Source organism: Oryza brachyantha, chromosome 8 (genome assembly GCF_000231095.2).
Source record: "Oryza brachyantha chromosome 8, ObraRS2, whole genome shotgun sequence".
Classification (NCBI taxonomy): domain Eukaryota; kingdom Viridiplantae; phylum Streptophyta; class Magnoliopsida; order Poales; family Poaceae; genus Oryza; species Oryza brachyantha.
Genome location: NC_023170.2, coordinates 10,961,578 through 10,973,128, shown reverse-complemented (window position 1 = coordinate 10,973,128; position 11,551 = coordinate 10,961,578). Strand labels below are relative to the sequence as shown.

At 41.6% G+C, this 11,551-nt stretch overlaps 2 protein-coding genes and 1 non-coding gene across 3 annotated transcripts; 1 reads left to right on the top strand and 2 right to left on the bottom strand.

The window, feature by feature from the left end:
* Positions 1-1,583: 1,583 nt before the first annotated feature.
* Positions 1,584-1,656, bottom strand: TRNAA-AGC. The gene has a single exon. It is a non-coding gene; the product is annotated as a tRNA-Ala (tRNA).
* Positions 1,657-3,922: 2,266 nt separating this feature from the next.
* Positions 3,923-6,631, top strand: LOC102707054. Its single transcript, XM_015840638.2, has 5 exons — positions 3,923-4,318; positions 4,701-4,738; positions 4,948-5,215; positions 5,531-5,811; positions 6,063-6,631. Exons 1-5 carry the CDS (start codon positions 4,043-4,045, stop codon positions 6,493-6,495), a joined length of 1,296 nt encoding a protein of 431 aa, XP_015696124.2. The 5' UTR covers positions 3,923-4,042; the 3' UTR covers positions 6,496-6,631.
* A 75-nt stretch (positions 6,632-6,706) lies between these two features.
* LOC102706776 (endoglucanase 20) lies at positions 6,707-10,149 on the bottom strand. The gene is made up of 7 exons (XM_040526838.1): positions 9,840-10,149; positions 8,626-9,042; positions 8,079-8,156; positions 7,831-7,983; positions 7,603-7,711; positions 7,351-7,517; positions 6,707-7,267 (listed from the first exon to the last, which is right to left on the bottom strand). The coding sequence occupies exons 1-7, from the start codon at positions 10,068-10,070 to the stop codon at positions 6,884-6,886; spliced, it is 1,539 nt and encodes a 512-aa protein (XP_040382772.1). The 5' UTR covers positions 10,071-10,149; the 3' UTR covers positions 6,707-6,883.
* Positions 10,150-11,551: the final 1,402 nt, after the last annotated feature.

Below are 11,551 nucleotides of genomic sequence, written 5' to 3'. Positions count from 1 at the left end.
TTATTAATTATAAAAAATAAAAAAATATATTAACATGGTTTTTTAAGTAATTTTCCTGTAGAAAATTTTCGTAAAAAATACACCGTTTAATAGTCTGGGATTTGTGCGCTTGAAAAACGAGAATATGGGTAGTAGTAGGTAGGGTGTTGCCCAACACTGCTCTAGTCGGTTTGAGAAGGCAAGCAGCAGGGGCGGTGGGCGGCGCCGTGTGTAGGGTAGAAGCAGAAGGGGGATAATAGGACGACGGGCTATGTCAAACTTAAGCCATGATTCGAATTTTTAACTTTAAATATACACTTAATTTTTAGGGTTTTTATCTTGTCTTTTAGATTGCTAAAAGTTTTTTCTATAAATTTTTTTTAAATATGTCATTTGTGTTTTTCTGCAAAACGTTTCTGCACATCTTTTCAATAAAGTAGGGCAGAACGAAAACAATATGTTTTTTCTCCCAACAAAAATGAGCAGAAGGAAAACATGATCACCCCCATTTTTAAGTTGTTTTTTTGCTTATAAGCTAAAATTAATTTTGATGTTTTTCATCATAGTTTATTTTCTAGCATTGGCTTTTAAATCACGATAAACACATATACAAATTATATTCGCAAATTATTTTTTGTTTGAGTTAATTTTGATGTATTTTATTATAGTTTATTTTCTAGCATTTGCTTTTAAATCACGAGAAAAACATATAAAATTATATTCGTAAATTATTTTTCGTTTACAAATATGTTATCTCTTTTTTTCATTAAAAGACTAAAGATGACATCGGATATATCTAGGGATGACAATTTGGATACGGGTACCGGGTACCCGACCAAACGGGGATGGGTACGGGTATAATTTTTTACCTGCGGGTAGTACCCGTACCCGACCAGAATCAACACGGGTACGGGCACGGGTATTTTTTCCCACCTGCGGGTAACCCGTAAGGTACCCGAACGTAGCCCACATATTGAATTTTGGCTAAAACCTTATTATGTTAGTCATGTAGTAATATTCGTGATGTACTTTTTTAGCTAAAAATTTTGATGTGACATGTCTTAAACTTTTGATGTGTGATGCAATATTAAATGGCTGAATCCGAACATCAGATAATGTGTTATGTGCTATTATTATTGCTATGATTAGTTTGTTGTATTTGTTGCAATATTTTATTATGAATAATATGTTGTATTTGTTGAACGTTTTATATGTGATGCAATATTGTATTATGAGCGGTATGTTTAGTTTGTTGTATACGTTGAAATGATTTTTAATGTACTTTGACATGTGAAATGAAATACCTGACGGGCACCCGATAACTACCCGGTAAGGTATCATATTTTACCCGTGGGTACGGACAGAAAATTCAACCCGCAACCTTCGAGTTGGTGGGCGGGTAATTACTCTACCCATACCAAACTCGACCCGTTGCCATCCCTACATATATTTGTCTCTTTACGACAAAGGGCAAAAGCAAAAAAAAACACAGAGAATTTGGCAGACGGGTAATTCCTCTGCCATACCAAACCCGACCCGTTGTTATCGCTAGATATATTCATCTCTTTTACGACAAAGGGCCAAAGAAAAAAAAAAGGAGAATTTGGAGATGCGGGGTATCGATCCCCGTACCTCTCGCATGCTAAGCGAGCGCTCTACCATCTGAGCTACATCCCCAAGCTGGCGATGAGATAAAATGTTCCTCTTATGAATATGTGATAGAGATTACAAATTCAACTTAAGCTAAATTTTGTTAGTGAACCAACTTTTTGTTTGTTGCAGTTCAGATGGGTTACTTTCAAATCAACGGAAATTTTCAGGTACATGTTCGTCAATTTTCTGGACTGAGGCACCGATATGGGATTTTAACGTAACTATAGAATATATCCGACGAAAATTCATGTGGCCCACAAAGCGAACATAATATCAGAAGTTCCCAAATACTTCTGTTTTGGATTTTTTTTCACCTCGAAATTAAAGTAAAAATTGTTATATTTATATTGAATTAGATTAACATCAAATAAATTTATTGTAACTCATACATATGACATGCATTTTTAGTAACCTTAATAATTTTGTAATAGATGCTGAACACCAAAAAAAAATTGAGTATATTAACATGTAAATTTTATATTTGATGAAGAAAATAGAGCAAGTGTAATAGTGCCACTACCTTTGTCAGGGCAAAAGAACTAACCTCCCAATCTAACCAGGCTATACCAAACTATTATGCCGCACCGACCATTCGATCATCTTTTATATAAAACTTTTTTTATGAGATCTTTTATATAAAACTAAAGAGTTGAACATTGCCAAGCTAATTAGACGAGGCGCATGCTGGAGGGAGGACGGACCGACTAGGATGGCAATGGGTAAATATCCATCGGGTATTGGTACCCATACCCATACTCGCTATTAAAATTTAGACCCATCAAAATCCCCATACCTGTCACGGGTATAAAAAATTCCCAATACCCGTATCCGCCTGGATAAGTCTCACCCGCGGGTCACCCATTTACCCACCAAATTTGACATGACAATAAAAATAACACAAAATGTTTTGATCCAATTGTAGCAACCAGGCAACGACAAGGCATCCACATCAGTTACACAGTACCATAAATCCCATCAAGTAGTAGTTAAGTAGTAGTAGACAATATATAAATCCACGTAATTTCATATATGGATTGAAGCTTAAATACCTAGGGTTTCATATTGGGCTAGCCTAATTTCGTATATGAACCAGAATGTTTATTTGGGCTTTCGGGTATTTATTACCCGCGGGTAAATGGGTATGGGTATCATAGGAACGTTCTCATAACCGCGTACCCGCTGGGTGAAGATATTTACCCGTTTACTTACGCACGGGTAATACATTTAGCCCATACCCATACCCTAATGGAGTAAATACCCATCGGGTTTCGGGTCGCGGGTCCCCGTTGCCATCTCTAGGACCGACGGCTTGACAATTAGGAATGGAAACAGCAGGAACCGATCGCAAACGATATGATATTTTAATAATATTTTTGGAAATGGTATCGGTATGGTCGGAAATTTTTCATATTTATGAAAATTTATGAATTGCACTATTTAGTGCGAAATTAAATTCAAAACAATTCAGATAGAAATTGAAAATGTTAAATTTTAAAACGATAATGATCGGTAAGATATTATTTTTATATTATTATTTTCAGTACGATTGATCATTTATTTTATTTAAAAGAATTATATAATTATTAATTATTTTGTTACGATCTAATGTGTTACTAAGCTAACTTTAAACATCATTTATAATTTTACATATGTACGCAACAATTTTTAAGTTGAAGGGTCCAGCAAAGATAACACGTCAACTGAAAAGACCGGAAGTGAGAGTATTTTTGTCGTTATGGAACTCACACGCGGCTTTTAAACGGTAGAGATAAATAACACGCGTGGGAACAGAATGTAAAATCGGCGAGCCCAAGTTGTTCCACGTAACGCAAGGCTCACCATGGACGGTCGGTCTGGTCGCCGCACGGCCATCCACGCCACGCCACTCCCCACCATCTAGAATTTTTTTTATTTTTATACATTTTTTAAAATATTTTTATCACTAAACCTCCGTAGAAAATATTTTCAAAACTAAACCTTTTGGCCACACCAATGTTGATGGCGTGGCAAGAAAACACCGTCACTCCGTCTGTTCGGGCATGGCACGCCACAGTGCTGCCACCCATCGACAATGGTATAATGTTGGTGATGTGACCAAAAGGTTCGTACGATAGAAATATTTTTTTCGTAGGTTTAGTAATAAATTTATTTTTTAAAAAGTTTAAAAAAATAAAAAAAATTCCACCCTCTACGCTGCTTGTCAGCATCCGGGACCCACCCGTCCCCGCCGCGACGACCGACCAACCAATCACCACCACCATCCATTCCCCCATCTCCGCGGGGGAAAGCCAAACCACCGCAGCGAGCGACCTCGCCTCCTCCACTGCCGCCGCCGACGCCGCTCCGACCGACCGCCCCCACAGCCCTAACCTTAGCTCGCTGCCACGCGCGGGGGACGGGAGGGCCGGCCATGCTCTCCACGGCGGCGCCCTCCCTCGCCGCCGCCGCCGCCTCGTTCCCGTCCCGCGCGCGCCGGCGGGGGGTCCTCGTCGCGGCGGCGGGTGCGGATGGGGCGCCGGAGCGGCTCGTGGCGAGCAGCTGCAGCTCCATCACCGACTACCTGCGGTACCGCCGCCCGGGGTCCGTCGGAGGTGGGGGCACCGGGGTGTGCGGCGGGGAGCTGCAGACGGCGGTGGTGCGCTACGAGAAGCGGTTCCCGTGGTCAATCCTCCACCCCTTCCTCCATGTAAGCCTCTTGACTGAAGCTACGTGGCACCGTGTCTCTCCGAATCATGGAGACTTTTCTCAACGGGACGAGTATAAATTCTGCGCAATCCCAGCAGCAAACTGCAATTCACTTCTCACGGTTTCAGCTTGTTGAAAAAAAAAAGAACTATTCCCCGGCGTTGTAATTTTACTTCTCTTCTTGCTACGGGCGTACTCGGGTTTTGGGTTTTTGATAGTCTACATGAGCTATCGACATAGATGAAATGGAATAAATTCCATCTGTGAGCTAGCTTAGTGTTTGATTGATAAGAAATTCCGACTAAGTAGTTACTAGTGAACTTGTGTTACTTCTCAATTAGCCTCTTGTCTGTGATTGATTTTGAACTTTCTGTTTGCTGCAGGTTGATTTGGTTTCTACTGTCCACATTGCTGACAAAGAGTATGTGCTCTAGGCTCTTTCATGTTTACCCATTACTATCTACTGGCAGTCATAGTTGTTGGCATTGAAAAACTTTTGTCTATGGCACTCATCATTTGCTTATTGGAAGATACACTGTGTTCATTTTCCATTCTCACAATGTTGCAATATCTGTATAGTTGACTAGTAGGCTAAGTGCATCAGCTGAAATATACAGTTTTATTTGTCAGATACTTCGATAGGCTCCAGCAAGCACTTCGAGATTATGATTGTGTCCTGTATGAAATGGTGACAAGCCGTGAGAACTTAAAAAATCGGAAGGACCCAACATTTGCAAATAAGCTGAAATCTTCACGTAGAGGATTCAGTATTCTTGGTTTCATACAGAAGCAAATGGCAAACATCCTTTCGTTGGATTACCAGCTTGATTGCCTTGACTATGGAAATGAAAAATGGCAGCATGCTGACCTTGATTTTGAGACATTCAAGCAGCTCCAGGTAATGATGTGCTTGCTTACACTACACATTTTTGTCACCTTCAATCCTCCCCTTGTGATAACAGCTTGAGAATAAGAAGTATGATTTTTGGATCGGTTTGTGCTATTACTGTTGGAGGGTGCTGTAGGTTTCCATTTGTCATACTAGTTATGGAACAGGATATTTTGGTTGTACCTTTCCCCCATGATTTGCTAACTGAATTTACCCAACAGTCCTGTAAAACCATATGCACATTATTCTGTAGTTTACTTTCTGCCATGGCCCATTGAACTTTGAGATAGACTAAATATTAATTGTACCTTTTATTTCTGTCAGAGTGAAAGAGGTGAAAGTCTTTTCACATTTGCTGTGGACATGACACTGAAATCAACTAAAGCCTTGGTACAACCAACGTTACCTGATGGTCTTGACTTTTGGAGGTCCAAGCTGCTTTGGGCCTCACGTGTTCTACCAATGCCACTTGTTGGACTATTCCTTATCACTGGGCTTTGCTTGCCGGTCAGTGATCAAGGTGGATATCCTGAGCTTGAAGCATTGTCCAGACTAGATTTTGGAGCTGCACTGAAGATTTTTCTGGCTAAGCAATTGACCTCCGAGTGAGTACTCTGTCCACTTGGTTCCATCTCGGCTTGTGGGATGCTTTTGTGTTCATGTTAGCTTTGGTAGCTTGCTGTGTTGCTCTTCCATGCTATGAAGCCGGCAACCCCGGTTTTCTCAAACTCTTTCCTTGCTTTAATGAAAAGCAGGGCCTTGGCCTTCTGTCAAAGAAAAAGAAAAAGAGTACTCTGTCCACTAAGGAAAGCTATGCATTGTTGAATAATTCTTATTTTCATTCTGTATTTTGTAGTTTCACATCTATGACCTCACCCATTGAGGAAAAGTCAGTTATCATTGGGGAAAGGAACAGAGTTGCTACTGAGAAGATACAGGAAGCAATAAACCGAGGATATAAGAGAATAGCTGTCCTTTATGGAGGTGGGCATATGCCAGATCTGGGAAGACGTCTTCAGGAAGAGCTCAATATGGTCCCAGCTGACGTGCAATGGGTCACAGCATGGTCAATAAGAAGCCGGGAGCTAGACAGGGAATCTCTTCCGTTCCTGAAGACCATGGCTGAAGTCTCAGGGTGGCCTTTGAATAGATACGAGACACTTGCTCTGCTTATCTTTTCTTCAGTTCTCGCGGTGGACCTTTGGTTCTGGGAGCTACTTGTGGGCACTGCTGTGAACTGGGCATCTTTGGCTGGTTCATGGATTGAGCAATTTAATGGTCCATTTTGACTAAAGAGGAGAAAACAAAAGAAAGAAAAACTTAGCAACAGAATTGCCAGTGAAAAATAGGAAAATTGTCCAGTTGCTGCTGGAATACTGCAACACGTTTGTATATAACCATTTGTTGGATCAAACTAAAACGAGATAGTGGAAATTGTGAAGTTACATGATGCAATATTTATGCTGGATTTTGCATATGGAATTTGGTCAGCACATATGGTTGGTATAAACAAACTTATATTTATTTAATATCACATCTCACACCCTGGTAAAGAACAGGGATGCATTACAATTAAACACTCATGTTTCAAGGCAACCTCACACATAGAAGTTGAACGTGAATAAATAATAATGACCTTATTCTTGCATATATTGTGTGCATGTATGTCTCTATTTTCTAGTAAGTGGATACCATTGATGCTAGGTTGTCCACAGGCTTATCCAGCTTCACCCCCTGCTTCTGCCCCATTGCAGCAGCACAGGCGCCCACAAAGGCTGCATTGATGTATGTGGCTGGCTCAGAGTGTGATGGATCCCCCCTGTTGTCACTGAACTGATCATTCCCATCAGGTCCACCAACAATCGCTCCGACATGGATGTTAGGGTTCGGGTCGCTTGTTGGGAGCCATGATGAGAACCCTTCCTTGCAGGTGACCTTCCTGCTGAGAACCTTGATCGATGGGACGGACGCGCCGCGGTGGTGAATGCGCCTTGGAAACTTTGTGCTGAACCCTACCATGTATGACATGCCCAGAGGGTTCTTCCCCAGGATGTAATCCACCTGAAAACAGCAAGTTTGCCGGATGCTGAACAGTACCATCCTGAGAAAAACCTGAAACTTGTGAAAGTGCTAATGTAGCCTACCTGGGATGTTGCAAATGAACTGATCTGATCTGGGGAGAATGTCCTAGCACTACAGCGAACTCCACTGGAGCCAGAAGACTTCAACACCTTAGAGTAGATGGATAGAACAAGGGTTGCAGTTGTTGTGTACTGTAAATTGACCGAATCGCGCGTGAAAAGAAGTCCACCTGCATCAAGAAACATGTCAAAATGCCTTCCCAGAAACACGGTTGTTCGGTTCAAAAGCAATGTGAACTTTCTCCAAGTTTGTACCTGGAGTGGTCCTTATCTGCACATTGCCACTGTTGGGCATCAGGGCGCAGACGAAGGAGTCCAGGTTATCCTTGTACCTTGCAAGCGCTGTTCTTCCTCCCAGATACTCCTGAAAGCACAAAGAGGCATGAAAACTTGACACTTATCGGCGATCCCTTTCGCGAAACGCAAAGAGTTATCTGAAGTTCACTGCATGATCAATGATTCAGTGGTTCTGTGATGACTGACCTGTGCTGCGAGCATCTGAGCTCCAGCATACTTGCTGTCCCAGCTGAACTCATTCACAGGGTTGCTGGAGCCCTGGTTGTTCGTCAGGAAATCGAGGTACTTGGCGTCTCTGGTCGCCTTGAAGAGCCATGCTGAGGCCCAGAGGAGCTCATCCTGGCAGATAATTTTCGCCCCGAATTAATCAGTAAAATTCTTATATTTGTACTGATGTTCAGAGTTGTGATGGTTGATTCACATGGTTGTTTTACCTGAAAGCCAGAGTAGGAGCAGTAAAAGGGACAGGATGACTGGAAGGATCCCCTGTAGTTGTTGGCAAAGTCGAACAGCTGATGGCGTTCATCAAGTCAAAACCACATGATTAATTATTAACTATATAATAATTTAAACAATCAGTGGTATGTAATAAATTTTACTGCAATATGCTTTCGTCCAGAAATTAACTGTTCTTGCACCACGAGCAAACTGTATGCAAATCAAGACTACTCCCTGTTTGATCATTCATTTTAGACAACGATACAATCATCAAAATTGACTATAATTTTCTATTAAAAATATGAAAAAATAAATAAATGTTTACGTTTATGAAAGTACTCTTTATGATTCATCTGTACATGTTTTTTCTAGTGTTTTTAAATTAAATATTTTAGAAGTTAATAATAATCAAAGTTTTAAAGTTTAACTACACTCTTATTATCTAAATGACAAGAATTAAACAACTGGAGAGAGTACTCGAAGAATTTCAGATGCTGTGTCCATCGTGATGATGGAAAATGAAGATTCATCCATGGCACATACCGATCTGGACGCGGCCAGGAGGCGCGTCGAGAAGGCGCCGTCGCCGGCGTCCTTGAGGGCCAGGTACGCGGCGGCGAGCGCGGCCGAGGCCTCGGCGGCGGCCTCCGACCCCGGCGAGTCGGCGGTGACCTTGTACAGCGTCCGGGGCGTGTCCATGTCCTCCGGCCGCTCCCAGCACTGGTGGTCGGCGCCGCCGTCGCCGACCTGGGTGTAGAGCGTGGTCGGCGAGGCGTGGGCGCGGAGGAGGAAGTCGGCGCCCCACCGGATGGCCGCCCGGAGGCCGCCGAGCTGCCCCGCCGCGGCGACGGCGGCGCCGTACTCGACGGCGCTCCAGCCCAGCAGGGTGACCGTGAACGCCATCGGGTACCCGAACTTGACGTTGTCGCCGGCGTCGTAGTAGCCGCCGGTGAGGTTCACCTGCGCCCACAAATTAATCCACCATGCATGATGCCATGATCAATAATTAACGCTAATCATTCGTACATAGTTTGCACTTTCTTTTATAAATATATGTAGTTGCAATGATGAGATCGTGAATATATACGTGACCTGATAAATACGGAAACATATCATCTAACCTACTGTTCGCTAACTTTCAGTGACTCATGTCTGAGAAGCCTTGTCCGATTAATACTCCTCCGCTTCACAGACAGTTTAAAGTTTAGCTGATTATACTTTCTTACCAATGATAACTTTTAAACTATATAATTGCAGGTGAAATTGTTAGACTTGTCCTTGAAAATGCTTCATAGCATTTACCACCATTTACTTCTGTGCTACATAAAAAGTAACTAACAGTCATATGCATTTATCCAAGACAAAACTAACCTGTTTTTTAATGAACGAAGAGTGAATATTTATTGTTACTAGTAATATATCCGTGCATTGCAACGGATCCATATAATTGACGATGGACTGTATACCCATAGAGAAAGGAAACACTCCTTTTTCAAATAAATCACTTGATTTTTTTTTTCTGGCTTTCGTGGAAACGATGGTTTTTACTTAACATGAGGTGAAGGTAGTTCAGATATTATACATAATCGTGCATTTAGTGATCTTATGCAGGGCATGAGTCAAATGGATTTATAACAGATTAAACTTTCTTTCAAGATGAGCGTATGCATGCATTATGTTAAGCGAAAGATCAGATTAAGAAAAATATTGCATGCAAATCAAATATAATGCAATGACGCCAATATGATTGGGCATACGTTCTCTTCCCGGCCATCGGTGAGCGCCGAGTCCCCTCTCCACGTCGCTCGCTGGCTCGCCGGCAGCCGCCCCGACCGCTGCCCCTCGAAGAACAGGATGGCCTTCGCCAGCGCGTCGCCGTAGTCCGGCGACCCCAGCAGCCCAACGCCGCCGTCTTCCTCAGCTCCTGCAAGGCACATTAGTAGCACCATTGTTGCCACCCATAGCACCTTCTCCACCATGTTGGCCATCTTCTTCTTCTTCTAGCTCGATCTCTCCCTCTAGAAGTATATATTAGTGTATTTCTGTTCTTCTTGATCACTTTAGTTATTGATCATGTCGTGGTGCAAAACGATCATGGCTGGGGCGACGTATTTATAGTGTGACGACGAGCTAGCTAGCGAGATAAACAAGCTGTGTACATGTGTGTGTGTGGGGTGTGCAGGATCGATCGAGCAAATGAATTAGCAAAGAGTGTAGGACTCGCACACAATTACTATGCCCTAAGCTAGCTTAATTAGCTTATTAGTTAGCTGACCCTCCAACAGTTAGGCCCATGCATCTTCGTTCATCCATGCATCACTCAGTCAGTCAATTAATAGTTGGAGTTAGGTCATTTCCACAGTTAGGTTCACATAACATACTACATGCATGCATGCATACATACACAGATACATACTCCCTCCATTTTTTTTACATGACGCCATTAACTTTTAGTTCCATGTTTGACCATTCGTCTTATTAAAAATATTATATAATTTTATTAATTATTTTGTTATAATATGATTTATTATTATAGAAACTTTAATTATGAATTATAATTTGGTATATTTGGATATAAATTTTGAATAAGACGAATGGTCAAACGTGATTTTAAAAGTCAACGGTGTCATACATAAAAATATGGAGGGAGTATATACATGGATGCAGCAACAATGAGAATAGCACGACGACATCACCTCCTATTGTATTAGCAGAGTTTGATATACATTTCATCCATCATCCTCTGTGCGTATGTAAAAGGGCATGTAGCCTAGTGGTTATAGTGACCTAAGTAACACCTAAGATCCTGTGTTCAAATCTCCATAGAAGCATGAATTTTAGATTGGGCATTTGAGGGGCTAGATCCCCTACTTAAAAAATGGTTGCATATATCCGAGTGGATATAGAGACCGGGTAAAAATACCCTTCTTAAGAAAACGTCACACGAAATCAATAGCGTTTGATAGCACGTAATTGAAGTCCAAAGCAAATCAAATCTATATATATCTTGATGAGCTCGATCTGTCATGCATGCAAACCTTGCCTACCATGGCATTTCCTTTCTCGTCTGCCTTGCAGAACATTGTATCCCTGGAGAGATAGATGTGCTTGTAGTTTTTAGGAGATCATGATCGATCTCTTGGTGTGTATGAAATGCAGGATTTCATAGTTGTGGTGTGGTGCCGTTATTTGTAATGATTGAAGACAACACACTGCTAACAGTATTCTCTTATCCGATCGGAGATCAACAAATTAATAAAGAAAAGGGATAATTATAAATTTATCACTGGATTCAAATATTGTAAAACTGCTATTAGAAAATTACAAAAATATAACTAGAATTGTCATTTTAGTGGCATTCTTACAATTTTAAAAAAAACTAATGCAAATGGATGCATATCCTATGCAGTACTGCTCATTGCAAGTGGGCCCACATGTCAGTAATGCAGACGATCTCAATTCAATGCAA